The sequence below is a fragment of the Nannobrachium achirus genome (assembly GCF_963921795.1).
Source record: "Nannobrachium achirus genome assembly, chromosome: 1".
Taxonomy (NCBI): domain Eukaryota; kingdom Metazoa; phylum Chordata; class Actinopteri; order Myctophiformes; family Myctophidae; genus Nannobrachium; species Nannobrachium achirus.
The window spans coordinates 50147198-50168054 of record NC_137810.1 but is presented as its reverse complement, the minus strand read 5'-3'; the positions used below and the strand labels follow the sequence as shown (position 1 = coordinate 50168054).

Below are 20857 nucleotides of genomic sequence, written 5' to 3'. Positions count from 1 at the left end.
AGGCTCAGGGCCTCTCCACATACGCACCCATTGTAACTTCAAACTCCATTTTAACCATGATAGATTCATTAAAAACACCCATTATTTTTTCTGGTGACTCATACTACCCTCCTAATACGTGAGCAGGCCGTGTTTTTTCCATAACCTTTTTCATTTATTTTTAATAATTCTTTGGGAAAATTAGAAAAATGTAATACAAAACAAAATTATTAAAAATAAATGAAAAACGTTATGGAAAAAACACGGCCTGCTCACGTATTAGGAGGGTAGTTTGAGTCACCAGAAAAAATAATGGGTGTTTTTAATGAATCTATCATGGTTAAAATGGAGTTTGAAGTTACAATGGGTGTGTGTGTATGTGGAGAGGCCCTGAGCCATGGGGAGGCAGACTCATGCAAGGCAGAGTTTTTTTGAGAGTGGAATATCCCTTTAAAGCACAAAATAATGCAAAATAATGCGTTCCCAGTCTAAATGGGTTAAGCCCCTTCCTCCTCCTATGAAGAACATTCATGGGGGGCCCGCAGTGAATCCTTGTACCCAGGGCCCAGAATTTGGTGCAACACCCCTGCATACAGTGTCAGAAGTGTCTGCGTGTCTTCCTTCTGCAGATGAATGTCTGTGTGTGTGTGTGTGTGTGTGTGTGTGTGTGTGTGTGTGTGTGTGTGTGTGTGTGTGTGTGTGTGTGTGTGTGTGTGTGTGTGTGTGTGTGTGTGTGTGTGTGTGCGCACTTGCCTTTAGCTGATCCCAGAACATCCGCATAACTGAATCCTCCGACGAACACCACTGCCTTGAAGGGATCCAGGGTCAGGGAGCCAGAACAGAGGTCCTGCATGGTCACATCCCACACCTGGGAATAACAGGAATAAACATGTGAATAGTGGTGGGAAAAGGTACTCACTTGTTTTACTTAAGTAAAAGCATCAATACTGCAATGTATAAATACTATGTTACAAAGTCAAAGTCTAGAATTCAAAATGTACTTCAGTAAAAGTATTATTATCAAAATGTACTTGAAGTACAAAAGTAGAAAGTAGTCATTATGCAGAATGTCCCATTTCACAACGTTTTAAATGTATACAAATCTAATCTAAATCAAAAAAAGTTTTCAAATAATTGCAGTGGAGTAAAAGTACAACATTTGCCTCTGAGATGTATTGTAGTGGAATAGAACTCAAAATATCTAAAACATTGTACTTATGTATAGTACTTGAGTAAATGTACTTAGTTACTTTACACCACTGCACATGAAGAGGAAATGAACGATTGAATGAATGAATAAATCAATGAATCAATCCATTGTAGGTGAGTGATTTGTGAGTGAATGCATTTCTGCGCACCTCAAATCCGGCCATGTACAGAGCTACAGTCATCTCTCTGTCTCCGTTACTGCCCTCCTCCCTGGCCACAGCCACACGGGGCTGTCCTGCAGCTGAAAGAAGAACCGCATTAAAAAAACACACATAAAGTAACACACAAATACATGTAATTTCATTCATTTCATGCTCTCAAGAGTTGAATTATTGTTTAACATCTGCATTACGTATTTAAAGAATTGTTATCTCTCCTGTGGTACCACATCAGTAAGCATTGAATTTGTGGACAAAATTGTATCCAACCATAACAAAATATTCTACGTCTTGGGTCTGAGAGGCTAAATCCCTTCAAACGGTGGTCCGTGGCTCAAATATGCCAAATAAATAATGGACCATGATATGAAAATGGTTGAAAACAACTGATTTAGTGGAAAGTATCAACGTAAAAAAGACAAATGAAACTACTGTCCTCCACCATTCACGCCTTCCTCTTACCAAGCTGGCTGATGCTGGGCATCTCCGAGGGGTCAAAGCTAACGTTGAAGCAGGGCTGTGTCCTGGTGCTCAGCCCCCGCTCCTCTTGCTCAACACAGTCCTGGTTGGCCTGGAGGCGCTCCAGCTGGAAGCTGGTGCTTTCCCACAGAGCTCTGAGGCCGGGCAGACGCTCACTCAACACCTCCTGTCCGTCCACGCGGACCACCACCTGGCAGACGGGGAGGCAAAATGGCAAGGCTTCAAGTAGGTCTTCAGAGATACAGTTCAAATGGGCCTTTAGGTAGACACATGGATTCAAGCAAAATAAAATCTCGGTGACTGAAAATGTGTGTATGACAATGGGCTCGCAAGTTAGCGAAGAGCTCTATTCAGTCCCACTGGAACACATGAAATGACGTCATCGCGAAATGAGATCTGCATCCGTTTCCTGTCACTTTTTTTCCGTGGAAATGTGAGAGCGAGACACACTGTTACAATGACCATAACTCGAGAACGGGTGGTGGAAATGACTCGCTGTATACTGGAGACAAATATTCTGTGACTACTTGAAAAGGTAAGAAAAAAACTAAAGATCGCTGGCAGTGTGGGCTTGTTTTATTTTTCGTAGAGAATAAATGAATGTGAGATTTTGTGAAACATTATGAAAGCCCTCCACACTCACAGATTGAGGCATTAAGCTTTGCTTTTAAATGAAATATCCGAGACTATTACGATTTTATGGAAGATGCTTCTGAAGATATTTCTAGTTTGAAGACTTCAAATGCTCCAGAACCTGCGTCGCAGGCGCATTGAGAGCTTGTAGACCGGTAGATTCTCACTTAACAGTAAACAAACCAACATAAAGTTTAAGTGTATAGAGGGTAAATGCACATTTCTAAACTGTACAATTTAAGGGCCTTTTAATACCTCTAAAATGACAAATTAAACATTGGTCAAATCGTCAAATATTAGAGGTAGAACTTGTGAAAATAGCCGATCTACATTCTCACAATGCCTCTGCATTCGCGAGGTATTGTGAGCATGTAGATCTGCTATTTTCACAATAGAACCATGTTATACAAAATGTAATGCCTCAACTCTTAGTGCTCGTCAGGGTGGGGGGATCCCCAGTTAAAATATGATTATTTTGGGTGGTTGAGAACGGCTGCCATAGAACAAATCGTAGCTGCTGTCAGTAAATCAGAAAAGAATGACTATAAAAATAAAGAAAAACTCCAATGTGGAACAGCTTGAGAGCCGCTGCTGTGAACCTCACCATGGCCTCGGGTCCGAATCCACGAGTTGTGCCGATACGGTGACACTTTATCCCTGCATCTGTGTACCGCTGCTGCACCGTCTCTACGTCAGCCTCCGACACCTCCAGAACCAAGCCCAGCTCCTCACTGAACAGGAGCTCAATGGCTGCACAGAGAACATGGAGACAGAATGGCTCATTTATAGTGTGTGTGTTTATGTATGTTTATTGTAGTCTACTAAAGTGGTTCTCAAACTTTTACATTTCAAGGTCTTCCCTTAACTCTGACAGCATACAAATGGAATTTGGTTCCATTTGTATACTGTCAGAGTTAAATTAGTATACTTTGTATACTGTCAGAGTCAAATTAGACCCCTAGAAAAGAACCTAGAGAGTCCCTGAAATCCACTTTGAGAACCACTGGTCTACTAGATATTAGATATTGTCTGGCATTGTGGATATTGTAATAACATGTTGTCTTTTCCTACTTTTAAAGGATGCATTACTCCAAAGTGCTGTAACAGCTGTTCTATTATTTGCCTTCTTTACACAGCTACAATTATTAATATATACATAAATTATTGATGATTATTTATCTAAAACTAGGTGATGTGATGTCACTGTGTATATTGTGTGAAAGTACCAATACATGTATACTGTAAATATATATAAAACTATAAATGATAGACTACAAAAGGAGAGAAGCAAGCTCCAACCTGTAACTCCTTGTGATGACAATTCCACCTCAATTCCGCGATTTCCTGCAAATGCCATCTCAAGCACGCAAGAAATGAGTCCGCCATCACTGATGTCGTGCCCTGCACTCAGCAGGCCATCTGGCAAGAGAAAACAAAACATTAGAAAGGTCACCGTACAAGATGTCTCACCCTTAAAACTAAAATGTCCAATTATTGCAGATGAGATCATCTAAATGGGCGGATTGCCATGAAACCTGCCAAGTGCATTCAAGTTTCCTGGAGAACAAACCCTAATGGTTTGAGTGACCCCATGATCTTTACTCTAGCACCACCCTCAGGCCAAAATGTAAAGATATCTCACAATCTACAATAGGGAGATTACCACACTAGTGAGGGTGCCAGGCTTTAAAGAGTAGCAATGTCAGTCCGTTCAAAACACTTCTCCTCAAGGGCAGCACAGCCTCTAGGAGCCACTAGCAGGACCTTTAGGCTCTTAAACGGTAAATATTTATATAGCGCTTTTTATCCAAATCGCTTTACATAGATTGTGCATTACATTCACCCATTCATACACAGATGGCGGAGGAAACCATCAACCTGCACAAATAGGGGGTTCAGTGTTGTGCTCAAGGACTCTTCGACACCAACTCTGGTGGAGCCCAGGATCGAACGCAAGGTTCCAATTCGACTGCTCTACCGACCACTCTACCCCTGAGCCCCTTGGTCTTGTAAAAGCCCAGAACTTAGCTGTACTGTAGGTAGATGAAGGTGTAGCAGTAAGGGGTCGTCATCAAACTGACCATGTTTTAGGGCATTAACCAAAAAGTCGACACGTCGACTGAGTCGACTTCATTACCCAAGTCGACTCCAACCAGACAAATTCGAAGGTCGAAGTTGAAAAAAAAAAAAAAAGTAAAACTCCTTTTCAAACAGTAGGATTGCTTATTGTCAAGCACGGAATGATCAAATATTACAGTGCTACATTACATTTGGTATAACATGGTTCTATTGTGAAAATAGCAGATCTACATGCTCACTATTTTCACAATTTCTGCCTCTAATATTTGACAATTTGGACAATGTTTAATTTGTCATTTTAGAGGTATTAAAAAGTCCTTAAATTGGCACTTTAGAAATGTGAAGATACCCTCTATATACTTAAACTTTGTGTTGGTTTGTTTACTGTTGAGTAAGAAAACAATGTTGCACATTAAGTTAATCATCTGGGGACCCCCCAAAATAATTGGGGGGTCGTTTGTGATGTGATCAAACGATAAAGTCGACTTCAACTCAACTTTTGGTAACACTTTCTATGAAGCCCACATTTATAATGCATTATGAGGGCATTCATAATGCATTATAATGCATTCATAATGCTTCATAACTACACTCATAAACAGGCATTATGATGAATTATGCATTATTATAGATGCATCCATACAGTATGTATGTCACTTTACTTAACACATACAATGATGACTCATGATACTTCATGGGCTATTATAACATACTATGAGTCGTTACTACAGTTGACTTGATTTGTGTACTATATAGGTAATCATAATGTATTACAAGCAGTCAGTCAAGAGTGCATTATAATGCACTATGAGTGTCCTCATAATGCATTATAGATGCGGTCTTCATAAGTATTCAAGAGCATCCATATAACACTTGGACTTAAGTAATTCTAAGTGTCATTATAATGTTGTATGACTGTTGATATAGTGCATCATAAAGCATTATGTGTGTTTATGAGCTTCATAGAAAGTGTTACCCAACTGTTTACTGAGACGAGTCGACTTGCAAAAATCACAAGTCGTCAATGCCCTACCATGTATGAGAGTCTGAGTGGCGTTGAAGCAGGCACTCAGTGTCTCTGGGTGCTCCAGGTCAGGGCAGACGTCCCCCAGCTGGCCGTAACACTGAGCCAGGGCAGAGCCCCCAAGACGATGGCGCTCCGGAGACACTGGAACCCACAGCAGCACACCTGGGGAAGATGACACAGAAGATAAAAAAAAAAAAGGTTTAAACGGCATAAATCACAACTTTTCATCAATTAAAAACAATTCCAACTATTTTCAAAAGTATTTCAATAAATAAAATAATTCAATAAATTCTTTTATTTTTTATTTTTTATTAAAGAAGTATTGAAAATAGCAGAATCACAACGTGGCGCGAAGTGACACGTTGTGAGCTTGTAGATCTGCTATTTTATTTGTCTATTTGTCTAATCTCCGTTTTGGGTCTCGAGCTAAAAAGTTTGGGAACCACTGCCATACAGTATGTTTAGTGACGTTTCAAAGTTATACCGTGACACAACTGTCCCTCCAATTCCAACACATTTTAAACAGTTAAAATATGATGTAGATTGGCTATTTCAAGTACTTTAAAAAAAAATGCTTTCCCCAAATAACTAGGCAAATAAGTTTAGGTATAAGGGGTAAGGTATGGACGGAAATATAGCTTGATGTGTCCATAAGGTACAGTATCTTCATTAGAATAATGTTCAAGAAATTGCCATCATAGATGCTATGCTGTGTTACTTACAGTATGAAGGTCTTGTCTTATCTACGCTGTCATGTAAACTAATGTGTCTTTGAATGACACAAAAAGCAGATATTAATCATTAATCATGTTAAAAATTAATCATGTACTGTGTATAATGTCTACACTTGGCCTATTTTACTTAGCATACAATTAGCTTACAATTACTCATTACAGCATTGTTGTTTAACTAAACAAATGAAAATGTGTGTATGAGTCACACTCTCCCAGCAGGCTTCTAAGAAACTATTAAGCAGTAGACTGTTTGCCTCCTGAGGCACAATATTCATAGCAGGGGAAGGGCTTTATAGCTCTATACATTGTGTAGTACAGTAATTGTTTTTGCACTAGCACATTGCCTAACCTACAATAGATTGGGGGGAAAGCATGTCCCTTGTTAACCCATTTAGGCCCTAGGGTTATTGACTGCTTTAACTATTGAAAAATAGCAGATATACAAGCTCACAGCGCGGCACCGAGTGCCGCGCTGCAAGCTTGTAGATCTGCTATTTTTGAAAAATCATGATTTTTTTTTTTGCAAGTTTTTGAATATATCTACTTAAAAGCGAACATTTGTAACTAAATATTTACTTCTGGGTGGTCCCTGGAAAAACATATTTTGAGATGGGGGGTCCGCGGCCAAATACCTGTCATTCTGGGGGTCCTTGACACGAAAAGGTTTGAGAAGAGCATGATTTAGAGGAAGGATTTAGAAGTCGGGTCAAAGATATTCAAAGACTTGCACTAATTTTCACGATTTTTCAAAAATAGCAGATCTACAAGCTCGCGCGCTGTGAGCTTGTATATCTGCTATTTTTCAATAGTTAAAGCATAAAATAATGGTTAAAGTGGTTCAAATCTAATGCGACGCGGGCGCGTTCCAGGTATTTGAGAGTTAAGAGAAATAAGGGAACACAGCAGCAGCTCTCAACACTTCATTATTCTTGCAGGTCTCTACTATTCTGCTACAGCAGCTCGTTAAAGCCGTATATAGCCTACTAGATCATGTGTTGTTTAGAATACTGGCTGGAACAAGTACAGACTGCGTCCACCCAGGCCATGTACTGTATTCCATGTTACCAAGAGAGAAGGGAGAATGTTTATTCATTGTCTGCAGTGATTAGGGCAGTCACGATTATGATACTTTACATGACGATTAATTGTCACTCAAATAAATGCGATTAACGATTTAATTGTGTTTTTGTCATTGACAATTACATTTATGTTTAGCTTTTAGGCTTTGAAGTTGCACATGGTACAGTAGATATGACACATAACCTAAATATACAAAGAAATTACTGATATATTTGACAACTGCAACTTAAAAAATAAAATTGATAATGGAAATAGCCGATCTACAAGCTCACAACACGTCGCATCGCTATTTCCACTAGTTTTGACTTTATATATTATATATATATATATATATATATATATATATATTTTTTTTTTTTTTCTTCTTTCTTTTTAATATTTAATATATATTCAAAAATATGAACGTTTTTCAACATGGAAACGATTATGATTATGACAAATAATAGCGATTATGTCAAATAATTGCGATTAGACGATTATTATGTAATAATTGTGACAGGCCTAGCAGTGATGATTCGAACAAACTATGAATCATTATGCTAGACGTTATAATTGAATGCACATGTATTTACACCCTTGGAGAAAGACACAGAGAGAGAGAGATACCATTTCCATCTGGATTCTCCAGATCAGGAGTGACTGTGGCTGTGATGTCAGGACACACAGCATACACAGAGATGACCAGAGCACCTGTAAGACAGCAGAGAAGCAGATGCTGATGAACACAGTGATTCACACACACACTTACCCAAGTTCACCGTCTACCTGACATTGATACACAGTACACACACACACACACACACACACACACACACACACACACACACACACACACACACACACACACACACACACACACACACACACACACACACACACACACACACACACACACACACACACACACACTCACATTAGGGATGGAACGACAATCGTTATTATCGTTTATCGTGATAAAAATCACACCCAATGTGAAGTGAGCGGTGGTCGTGCTTGCATAACATCTTCAGACCAGGATTTAAGTCTAGGATGTACAGGCTATGCTACACACACACATTTTGCTATGGCAAAACGCTGAGGAAAAAGGCTACAGACATACAACATATGACATCACTAGACAAACATGATGCTACGCACACACATTTGGCAAAACGCTGAGGAAAAAGGCTACGGACACACGCACAGCTACGGACACACACACATTTTGCTATGGCAAAACGCTGAGGAAAAAGGCTACAGACATACGACATATGACATCACTAGACAAACATGATGCTACGCACACACATTTTACTATGGCAAAACGCTGAGGAAAAAGGCTACGGACACACTTCACAGCTCAAAAGACGCATCACAAGATGGAGGGTGTGGTGCTTTTGGATATTATAGTCTGACAAGGTACGACCATCTTCCAGTTGTCTGCCAGAATAGACAAGCCTCTGCAAGTTAGGGGGGATGCCTTCCTTGTCCTGGATTTTGGCCTTGAGGTTCTGAATGGTATCACTTGGCTTAACCTCCAGGGTAAAGGTCTTGCCACTCAAATTTTTATAAAAAATCTGCATTCCTAGTATAGTCTCCGAGATGTGTGTCTCTTCCTTTTTAAGAATGACCTCTAGCTTGTCCCTCATCTTTGACACGGCCCCGGTCACATCGGTCACAAAGTCTCTCAGAGGACGGACGTTGCTGCTGACTGGGTGTGTAGATTCACTGATCTTTGAGAGGGAGGCGTAACTGTGCAGAAAATGGACGTGATCCTCTATGTATGCGATGTGTTCCAGCTCAACATGTCTCCTCCTCAGCTCAGTGACCTCCTGCTCCCCACGCTTCTTCTGTTTTTCAGCACGACTCACTTCACGTTTCTGCTGGACTCTGATCAGCTCCCGCACCTCAGAACGTCTTCTCTTAATGGAAGAGATGAGCTCTGTAAAGATGGTGTCACTGTCCTCCACTGCTCTGTCAGCACAGTGGTTGATGGACTTCACCTCCTGGTGAAGCACCTTTCCGTCTTTCTCTGTCTCCTGGATTCTCTGCTGGATGTTCTGCTGACTCGCGTTAAGCTCTTTCTGTCTCTCGGTCATCTCCGCCGAAGCTGAAGTCACATCGTGACCTTTGTGTTCTTCCACGGAGCACAGATAACAGATACACTGCTGATCGGTGCGACAGAAGAGCTTCATCAGCTCGTCGTGATGAGAGCAGATGCTCTCCTGAAGCTTGCTGGAGGCTTTGACCAACTTGTGTTTCTTGAAGGCAGGAGACTGATAGTGAGGCTGGAGGTGAGCGTCACAGTAAGAGACAGACAGACACTGAAGACAAGTCTTTACGGCTTTCCGTTTTCTCCTAGTGCAGACATCACAGGCCACATCTCCAGGTCCAGCATAGCACTGATCAGGAGGAACATCTTGTAGTTCTGTCTTCTTCACTCTCTCCACCACCTCAGCCAACAAGTTGTTTTTCTTCAGAACAGGTCTTGGGATGAACGTCTGTTTGCACTCTGGACAACTGACTCTTTGATCATCCTGATCCCAGTATCCCTCAATACACCTACTGCAGTAGTTGTGTCCACAGGGAACACTCACTGGATCCTTCAGTAAATCCAAACAGATAGAACAGCAGAACTGATCCCGATCCAGTTGAACTCCCTGGTGTGCCATTTTACAGTTGGCTGACTGACTGACGAGTTTGGTTTTACCTCTGCCCCAACCGAAGGGCCTGTTTATATAATACACGGTTGCCATTGTACAGCCTATGACACCGGCCTAGCAACGGCTGCCGTCTATGACAACAGTCCTATATGACAGTATACAGTATATATCTCCATATATACAGTATAAGGTCTCCAAATCTCTATGTTTAAGCCAAACAGCTTCTCTCCATATATAGGCCAAAATGCCTAACGTTGAGCTTGGCACTATGGGTTTTCCCCAAACGTGGGATTCTTAGCTTGTCAGATTAATTAATAAAGAGCACTAGATGGAGATCTCCGTCTATGGCACTAAAGTGCCTCTTTTGAAAAGACAGATCTCCGTCTATGGGAAGAAATTAGTTAAAAACAAAATTAAATTAAAAAGAAAATCAGTAATTTCATGAAGAAATCAAAGAAAATTTGAATTTGAACACAAATGTTTAAAGTGAATATAGACGATCTACAAGCTTGTAGATCTGCTTTTTTCACTAGTTTGGTTCCCCGGGCAAATATTTAAATGTACCTTTTGGGTCAGTGGATAAAAGGTTTGGGAAGCTCTGCTCTGGAGTGTCTGTTAAAATGTTCCATTTCCAATCTATATTGTTGAGAGTGTACCTGGTGCTTTCACCGTCTCCTTCCCCACTCTCGCAGCCATACTCAGGGAGTCCTTGCCTCCGTCGATGGCCACTCCCAGACGACCCATGACGTCGCACATGGCCTTGCAGGCGTCCCACAGACCGGCCCCCTCGCCAGGGAGCTTGGCAGCCCACATCCAGTTGCCACTGCACTTCACATCCTGAAACACACAAACGCAACGTTTACGGTTAGGGCTGTCACAATTATTACATAATTGTCTGATTGCAATTATTTGAGGTAATCGCATAATCGTTTCCATGTTGACAAATGTTAATTTCAAACACTTTCAAAAAGTAGTGGAAATAGCAGATCGCAAAGCGACACGTTGTGAGCTTTTAGATCGGCTATTTCCACCATCAATGTTCTTTTTTAAGTATAAAGTTGTCAAATACATCAGTCATTTCATGGTATATTTAGGTTATGTGTCATATTTGCCATGTGTCATATTTGCCATGTGCCTACAAGCCAAACAGAAATGTAATTGTCAACGACAAATACGCAATTAAATCGTTAATCACAATTATTTGAGACAATTAATCGCCATGTAAAATGGAATAATCGTGACAGCCCTATTTACGGTTCCGGTGTTAACATCGCTCCAGCATGGCCGTAGGCCAGTGGTGTAAAGTAACTCAGTATATTAGTACTGTACTTTAGGCCTAACCTATAGAATAGGGCTAAATCAGAAATTAGCCTACAAAACAAATATGTTGCTACATACTGTACATGTACTGTAAGCCCCTCCCAAACAGCAAAATGTGTTCCCGGCCTGAATGGGTTAAGGACACTTTTGACTTATTAGTACTGTACTTTACTTGAGTAATTCCAATTTCCACCACATTTGCTTCGACTCCACTACATCTCGGATCCAAATATTGTACTTTTACTCTTATTTGAAAACTTTAGTTACTAGTTACTTTGCAGATATAAATTATAATATTACAAAACATACATAAACCACTTTAGCTTTACTTTATATTATATCTACAAGCTCACAACGCGTCGCATCGCTTCGTTCAGAGTCTCTCGCTCCGAGAAGCCCATATATGGGTTATATCGGTCGGATCAGCAGCTCTGGACCACTGCCGATCCAACCAACTTTACGGCAGGCGCCCCACACTCCCTCAGGAGTTTTAAGTCGGACGGTTCTCAAAGTATGCGAAGAAAAGATGTGCGCGCACACAAGCATGCCGAGATTTATGTCATTTAATGTATATAGTTGCTTACTGTAGTACAGTAGAGAGACAACATGTATGTGTTTCAGATCTGAGATGTAAATAAAAATAGTAAAGCCCAGATCTTAAGGAAAGAGAGGGTAAAACCTGGGGACACAGGTTTGAAGCCCATTTCAAATGGGAGAGTGTTTTTTGCAGGTCTCGAGTGTATCAAAAAAGTAACTCGGTTAAACACAGTTGGTCCGAGCAGTTAAACTTTAACTTTCACCAGGTTAGCATTCACCAGTGTCGGCAGGTTAGCATTTCACCAGGTTAGCATTCACCAGCGTCGGCAGGTTAGCATTCACGTGTTAGTTTTACTGAGGTTAGGGTGAGGGATAAGGATAGGTTTAGGTGTATCTCCGTCCCCCCGAATTTCGTCACCTCCGCGCAGCCAATCACAAGCTTCTGCTGCCTTAACCCAGTTGCCTTTTTGATACACTCTGATACACTGAAAGACAAAAAACACTCCCCATTTCAAACACCATGAGGCACCATCATTATTTTGTACATGCACTAAACTGGTGGAGCCACCAGGGGCACTCAAAGCCAATTTTCTTTCTTCAATTTAGCCCTTTTCTTCTTTTCTCCAACTCCCATCTAGTTTTTAATGACAAAAAAAGATGAGAGTCTGGTTCCACTTTGCCCAGGACTGATGTTGTGAACTCGCCTATACAATTCCATTATGGCCTTACCTTCAGGGCAGTTACTTTGGCAAACACCAGATTGGTAAGAGCTTCTCCCACAGCCATGCGAGCGCCGGCCCCCGGGGAGACCAGGCCTTTGATTGGCTGCTCTCCGATTGCGGTCGCCGCTCCCTCCAGGCTGAACGGAGACAGGGCAACAACCGCCACGTCGGCCAATGGGGTGTGGAGAGGGCCGACGCACTGTTGCTGGGCAACCAGACCGGTCACAGAGCGGTCCACCTGTGTGGGGGGGGGGGGGGGGGGGGGTGACCAGAGAGCATGAATCTCACACGGCAGTCTGCAAAAGGTAGAGCTCTTTAGTAGGGCTGTCACAATTATTACATAATAATCGTCTAATCACAATTATTTGACATAATCGCGATTATTTTTCATAATCTTCATAATCGTTTCCATGTTGAAAAATATTCATATATATCCACCTGTTTCCGCGGGAGTTTACTGGAGATTATTTGGACCTGTTTGGACCACACTTCCGGTTTAACAGCAGACATACAAGCTCACGTCGCGTCGCAGATGCAAAAGTTGTGAGCTTGTAAATCACACTCGGCTGCGGCGCCGGAAGCTCGGTACAGCGTCTGCGCAATGCACTATGGGGCGTTGGAAACTCGTGGATATATTTTTTAAGTAAAAAAAAAAGTGGAAATAGCAGATCTACAAGGTCACAACGCGTCTAGCTTGTAGATAGGCTATTTCCACTATCAATGTTCTCCCCATCTGTTTTTTAAGAATAAAGTTGTCAAATATGTCAGTCATTTCTTTGTATATTTACATTATTTAGGTTATGTGTCATATCTTCCGTGTGTCTAAAAGCCAAATAGAAATGTAATTGTCAACGACAAAAACACAATTAAATCGTTAATCGCAATTATTTGAGAGACAATTAATCGTCATGTAAAATGTCATAATCGTGACAGCCCTATTCTTCAGGAGAGCACAACAAATATACCCACGTGAGAAGAACACACACAGCATTGTGTTATTCTACAGTACTTGTTGGGACCGAACAAACAATGACAAGCGAAAGGTTTGCACTCGGAATGACGAGGTACATTTTTATTTTATTTCTCCATGTGCCTTAACACTTCCCCAGCCTGCCCAGAAATCGCTGAACACAAGTACTGCCGATTAATCTTCTATTCATTTTTAAACATGTTTAAAAAAAACAATGCCCCGATTGTATAACACCACTAGAGAGCGCCAGCTACATGTATATAGTTACACTGGAGAAGCCGTGGTTTACTCACAATCACAGTGTCCCAAAGCTATTTCTCCATTCATTTGCGTGGGGGACAACAGCGAAAAAAGCGTCGCCCGCAAGTGCTTCACGTGCACGATCCATGCACATCGATGTAAACGCATGTAATCCACTCCGTATGCAGTCTCCATGTCAACTGTCCAATCGAAAACTCCACAGAGAGATGCTATGCTAACGGCTACAATGAAAGTGGATGGGACAATGGCTATGTTAGCTGAAAGCTACGAGAAGCACTTCCGGTTCACAGGGTTGAGAGATCCTTTTAGATCAGTCGAAGAAGAGACCCGAGAAGAGCTCCCGATCGTTTATTTTTTATTTTTATAATTATCATTTATTTTGTTTTTAATTACCTAGTCCGGAAAATTCCGGTCGGCTACTTGATCCTTCTAAAGAAATTCGGTTGAGGATGGTCCGGCTGATCGGAAAATAGCAGATGCACAAGCTCGCAACGCGGCATGAAGTGACGCACTGTGGACTTGTATATCTCAAAATTTTGAATAGTCAACAATCTAAAATGACAGGGTTGTCACGGTTTTAAAGGGTTGATGACCCTTTGCTTGTGATGCATTTGTTACTAAGAGTAAAAAAATCACACCCGTGTGAACTGAGCGGTGGTCGTGGGGGGGGGGGGGAGGGGTGCCTGTGGGGGGGGGGGGGGTGGTGTGGGGGGGTGTGGGGGGGGGAGGGGTGCCTGTGGGGGGGGGGGGGGGGGGGGGGGTGCCTGTGTGTGTGGGGTGGGGGTGTGTGTGTGTGTGTGTGTATTGCAGTTGATGCTCAGGGCAGGCTAGACTCAACAGCACCTCTCTGGTCACCCCGGGTACTGAGGCTACATACACCAGAGGCTACAGACAGACAGACAGACAGACAGACAGACAGACACACAGACACGGATACACACACGGCCACGCTATGGAGACGGTGTGACCACCGCTCAAAAAGTATACACAATAAACAGGGGAAAAACACAGAGGATGCAACTCTCAGTCTGAATCGTCGAAAGTGAGTTTTCATACGTGATTTAAACACAGCAGAAAATAATCTATCCACCCGGGTCTTCAGCCTAGTTTGTGGGATCTTAAGAAATGTCAGCTCAGCAGACCTCAAGACCTGGTTGTAAGGTTATTGGGACGTACTAGATGCTCTGATATGGATATGAACCCTCACAATCCAATCAATTAGTCCTTTTACGGACATTAGGTCCCAAGTACCTAATGTCCTAAAACAGGGGTCTTCAACAAGGGGTCCGGTCCTAAAACAAGGGTCTTCAACAGGGGGTCCTCAGAGTTACTACAGGGGGTCCTCCAAATCTCTGTGTGATATAAACTTGTTTCAAGCAGTTTTTATATGAACCGCTTGAACCCTAGTGTCCATATTCGGAGAAAATAAGCCAAAAATAGCAGATCTACAAGCTTGTAGATCGGCTATTTTCAGCAAAGAGGTTTGGTGTAGAGGGGGGAAAAGAGCAGGCTAAGTACGGAGTGAAAGGTCAAGTTTATTAAGTATTGACGGTTCAAGTGGTTAAATATCTGAAAACACAAATTGACATCAATCCAAAATACACTGATGATTGTGCTGTCAAACAAAGAAACTACAGTATAACGTCGTTGTCGGGCGCAAACCTCGTATCTCCACGTTTCAAATGTGTACGTTCTTTCGCAAAGCAAAGCCCTGCTTCATCATGCAAGGCCATCGCACAAAAGTAGTGAAAACAGCAGATCTACAAGCACACAACGGCGTTGTGTGCTTGTAGATTGGCTGTTTTCACTAGTTTAAATCATTTTTTAAATGATAAATACAAAACAAACGGTTTTGGACATACAAGGTTTCCACCCGACAACGACGATATGGAATCTATGAGAAGGTTGTGGGAGTCCCTGCTTCATCTCGCTCTCAACTAAGGGGTCCTTGGCCTGAAAACGTCGAAGACCCTGGTCCTAAAAAAGGCACAAATAAAAAAAACACACTCTCTCACCTTGTTGGTTAGGTAGCGCTTGGAGGCCACGGCGGGCAGCCGTAGGACTCTGTCCAGGGCATCCCTGACGTCCAGATGGACGGGGAGGGAGAGGGGCAGGAGCACCGGGGCACAGCGCTCCATGACAAACTCCTTCTGAGGCATCTTCCCCAGAACCCAGTCCAGCTGCAGGTCAACGGGAGAGCGCCCCCTGCTGCCCTGATCTCCTCTTCCTCCCTCATCATCCACCAGCACAATCTGTACAAAGGGGATACGTTTTATAAACCAGTGGTTCTCAACCTGTGGGGTCGGGACCCCCCCGGGGTGGGTGGTCTCCAAATGGTTTTGTGGGGGTCCCCAGATGATTAACTTAACGTGCAACATTGTTTTCTCACTCCAACATTGAACAAACTGAAAGAAAGTTTAAGTGTACTGTATAGATATATAGAGGGTATCTGCACATTTCTAAAGTGACAATTTAAGGACTTTTTAATACATCTAAAATGACAAGTTAAACATTGGGCAAACTGTCAAATATAGGCAGAAATTGTGAAGCGTGAAGCGTTGAGCATGTAGATCGTCTATTTTCACAATAGAACAGTGTTATACAAAATGTAATGCTTCAATTCTTAGTGCTTGTTAGGGTGGGGCAGTCCCCAGTTCAAATATGATTATTTTGGGGGTTGCGGCCTGAAATTTGAGAACAACTGCTATAAACACACTCACATTTTATATAATCGTCTCTGTCGGGTGGAAACCTCATGTCCAAAACTGTTACTTTTCAGGATTCAAAATGGCTAAACATGTGATGCTTTTGCGTAACGCAGTAGTATGAACAAGTAGGGCATTAAGTTGAAATGTACTGCCAGAGTAAATACCGGTAAATACAAAATCCCACGATCTCCACCGAAACGATCGATCCCCCAATAGACCGTTTGTCAGCCTTCTGATTGGTCCCTGAGACTCCCTGACTGGCCAACCAGAAAAAAACATTCACTTTTTGCTATCGGGGGTGGAGTTTGTGCAGTGGAGAATATTGAATGTGGCTTTCAACAACTGTCCGCAGTGCGCGACACGGAGATCGGCCGGTACGGTGATAGCGACGGCAAGCGTCAAGCGATCTCGCTCATCATAACGAATAAGCTTCAACAAACTAGTTCACATGTACCTTATCAATGGTCTAAGAGTCACGATTGGGTACATATAATTTAAATGGGCAGAATTACGAAAAGCCAGCCTATTATGTGAGGAGAAACATTCTCTCTGTCCTCTTCCTAGTACCCAAGATGCAATGCGCTTCTCTTTCTATCTCTGATCCAGAGGATTAAACTAATTAAAACATTTATTTTTCGGGGGAAAACTACTGTTTTGCTATGTAATTACTGTACCTTTTTCTTCCCTTTTTATTAATATCACGTAGATGTGTTTTTTGTGGTACTTTATATAGCTGTAATGAGGCTATGAAGGGGAAAAAAATCCCATCCACTACCACTATAAAAGAATCTGCAAAGAGGATTCTGTCCCACTGGGATTAAACAAATTAAAACATATATTTTCGGGTAAATCCCCTGTTTTGCAATGTAACTACTGTACCTTTGTCTTCCCTTTTTATTAATATCACCTAGGTGTTTTTCCTTTGGTACTTTATATAGCTGTAATGAGGCTATGAAGGGGAAAAAAAATCCCATCCACTTCCACTATAAAAACAATCTGCCCAGGGTTAATGTCCCATCATAGTAACAGGGCAGAATGGGGCGGGATTTGCAAAAGGGTTTATTATTGCTAAACAGAGAGGTTTTTTTTTCTTTTTTCATCCGTTCTCTAGTTACGGGCCGTAGAATATAGCATGCCTGGCCAAAAATGCAGAGAACAACGGAGGCGAGATACAGGCTTTTTCACAAAAGGAATAAAGGGGAAGTGAACGGAGGATGAGAGCTTGCGATAACGTGATCTCCTGAATCTCTGTGTGTCTGAGAACGAAATGGTGACTCATATGTTAGAGAAGAGCGCCACCTAGCATAAACATTGTGTGTGTGTGTGTGTGTGTGTGTGTGTGTGTGTGTGTGTGTGTGTGTGTGTGTGTGTGTGTGTGTGTGTGTGTGTGTGTGTGTCCATCTATACAGTATATACAGTATACACATGAATAGCAACTTTGATGATCTTTCTTGATCGACGGTCAAAGAATCCACATCATGACAGAAGTATCTGTTTAGACTGCATGCATGCATTTCTGTGCACCTGTGTTTTACAAACGTACAGATCACTTCCTGTGTGTATTCTACATACTGTATGTGTAGTGGTTGAGGGAGGGGGAGAGAACTTTTAGTTCACATCCCCTGCCCAGAATAAGCAGATGCATGTTCACACATACTGTACATTCTGCGGTAAAGAGTATGCTAGCTATTCTGCGTTGTGAGTGAGTGTGAGAGAGTGTGTGTGTGTGTGTGTGTGTGTGTGTGTGTGTGTGTGTGTGTGTGTGTGTGTGTGTGTGTGTGTGTGTGTGTGTGTGTGTCCAAAACCACTTGCTTGGGTGTTAAAGCAGTGTTAAAGTCAGTCAGAACAGAACAGACAGCAGCTATTGTTAATATAGTATTTGAAATTGGAAATACTCAAGTTTACTTGAGTATTTCCAAATACCTCAAAATTGTCATCTCCTGCTGAGTAGCCGGCCTAACTCTCAAAGGCAAACGCTGTAGCTGCGCAAGCCCTGCACAGCCATTGCGTGCGCGATGACTTTCGTGCTTGTCATCACTATGCGCCGGAAAATACGCTTAGCGATCGCGGTAAACAACGCCGGCCCTCGGACCACCTACAGCGTCAATAATCAGCTCACGGTAAGGACCAAAGCACGGTGTTGCTAGCCGACAAAAAAGCCGAACTAGTTCGGGATCGTCACTCCGGATTGGGTCGCTAGCCAACAAAAAGCCGAACTAGTTCAGCTTTTTGGCACCATAAGGGTTAAGTACAGTACTTAAATAAATGTAATTAAGTAGTAGTAAGAACGTGCCTTGCCGTCTCCGGTGATGCTTCCTACGAAGTCGACGGGACACTTCTCCCTCTGACACACCCTCTCCAGGTAGGGCCGGTTGGCCGGGCGCAGCAGCAGGGCGTTGCTCTCCTGGTACTCTGCACCCCACAGCTCCAACACACTGAGGGTGGGGTCTCCTTTCTGTGGAGGAGACAACGAAGACAGCAAGATGCAAAGGACAAAAGATTAAGATTCAGAGATATGAAAAGGATTCTCACCAAGGCAGAAGGCACTAAACACGTTTGGGTGTAGAAAATACTGCCTAAGTAGGCCTGTCACAATTATTATATAATCATCTAATCACAATCTGAGTACCTGAGACGAATAACAGTCTAAGTCCATATTTAAAAGTTTTGAATATAGATATTTTTTTGATTTACCAGATAAACTAGAAGTTTTTAATCTGTTACATTCTTAATGCACTCCCCCCTCATGTTGTTGAATTAGATTTTTTTACTTAACTCATATATATTAGGAATTATAAGACATAATACTTATGGAAAGGGGGAAAACGGTATATCTCCAACAGTTTGTGGAACAACAGTATAATTCCGTACAAGCAATATTCAGCAGACAAAGGGAGCAGATAACATTAAAACAGACAATTAAACAAAATGAGGGGGAGTGCATTAACAATTTAACAGATTAAAAATGACTAGTTTGTGGTTTACAGTCTGGTAAATCAAAACATATCTATATTAAAAAATATATATATATGGACTTAAGACTGTTATTCGTCTCAGGTACTAAATAATCGTCATAGTTGTTTACATGTTCATATTTTCAACAATTTTCTAAAATTGTGGAAATATCAGATCAACAAGCTCGTAACAACAAGCTTGAAGATCGGCTATTTCCAATATCAATGTTCTTTTTTTAAGTATTAAGTTGTCAAATACAGTATGCCAGTAATTTCTTTGTATATTTATATATCTGCCAAAGCCTACAAGCCAAACAGAAATGTAATTTTCAACGACAAAAACACAGTTAAATCGTTAATCGCAGTTATTTGGGAGACAATTAATCGTCATGTAAAATGTCATAATCGTGACAGCCCTAGATATGAAAAGGATTCTCACCAAGGCAGAAGGCACTAAACATGTTAGGGTGTAGAAAATACTGCTTACTGTAAGTACACATGCAAGCTGTACGTTTTATAAAAGCATCTGTGTGTGTGTGTGTGTGTGTGTGTGCGTGCGTGCTTCGTTTGTCCGTGCGTGTGTTTGTGTTACCTTAAATCTACTGCAGTAGATGACAGCTCCTGCTGGCTCACTCAACTCCTTCAGCACATTGCCTGAAAACAACAACACCACCATTCAGCATCTAACCGACAATCCTCTGTCTACACATTAAAAAACACAGCATTCAATACGTTATTAATGCACTTGGAGAAGATCAGAAAATAACTGCATGACCATGTCATGCGTTTTATTCACTCATAGTGAATTATTCTTTCCATATTGTCAAAAACTAAATGTTACATTAGTAGTCTTCCATGTTCCTTATTCATACATTAACACCTTCTAAGCCTGGTCGTACTCCCTCGGACTTCCTACTGGGTCCCATCAGCCACACGTCTATTCCCGGACTTTTGATATAAATGATAATAATTTAAAAAAAAAACATCGGAAATTCTTCTCTGTGTCTTTTTGGAGCTATCTGAAACGGTTAATAAGCTCTCACAGTCATTTTCTGGTGCTGGGTGTGATACTCGTAATATCCAGCAGGCCACGCCGTTGACTCACATTCTGGATGGATGGCTGGCCAGGAGTGGCCATGAACTCTCCCCAGTGTTGAAACTCAACAAGAAAGACACACAAGATGGCTACTCTTTGTCTCTGTTCGTGGATCGCGGTTTCAATCACGTTCGGGCGCCGCTTCTCTATCGCTCCTTTCCCTGCTTCGCCGCACGTAAACGAATGGAATTGATCTCCCCTCCGCCTCGCCAAAGTAAGATCGCCGACCTCTGCAGGATGAATATGTACGCTGTATCGAGCACTCCAT

The 20857-nt window shown here is 41.9% G+C and overlaps 3 protein-coding genes across 3 annotated transcripts in view; 1 reads left to right on the top strand and 2 right to left on the bottom strand.

Annotated features, from left to right (window-relative positions):
* LOC308292628 (E3 ubiquitin-protein ligase RNF170) overlaps window positions 1-20857 on the top strand; it is a 484996-nt gene that overhangs the window by 11775 nt on the left and 452364 nt on the right. The window lies entirely within an intron of this gene.
* Window positions 1-20857, bottom strand: part of pfas (phosphoribosylformylglycinamidine synthase) — a 40576-nt gene that overhangs the window by 2345 nt on the left and 17374 nt on the right. Inside the window, exons 14-25 of the mRNA XM_080725203.1 lie at window positions 20086-20147; window positions 18833-18994; window positions 15847-16083; window positions 12608-12838; window positions 10678-10858; window positions 7986-8069; window positions 5572-5727; window positions 3759-3878; window positions 3064-3209; window positions 1809-2016; window positions 1338-1429; window positions 733-847 (exon numbers count right to left, since the gene is read on the bottom strand). Of these exons, the coding sequence (XP_080581329.1) occupies window positions 733-847; window positions 1338-1429; window positions 1809-2016; window positions 3064-3209; window positions 3759-3878; window positions 5572-5727; window positions 7986-8069; window positions 10678-10858; window positions 12608-12838; window positions 15847-16083; window positions 18833-18994; window positions 20086-20147 (1794 nt within the window). The remainder of the gene's footprint in view (window positions 1-732; window positions 848-1337; window positions 1430-1808; window positions 2017-3063; window positions 3210-3758; window positions 3879-5571; window positions 5728-7985; window positions 8070-10677; window positions 10859-12607; window positions 12839-15846; window positions 16084-18832; window positions 18995-20085; window positions 20148-20857) is intronic.
* LOC308300479 (uncharacterized protein) lies at window positions 8699-10030 on the bottom strand (the record flags this gene model as incomplete). Its single annotated transcript, XM_080744325.1, has 1 exon — window positions 8699-10030. The coding sequence occupies one exon, from the start codon at window positions 10028-10030 to the stop codon at window positions 8699-8701; it is 1332 nt and encodes a 443-aa protein (XP_080600451.1).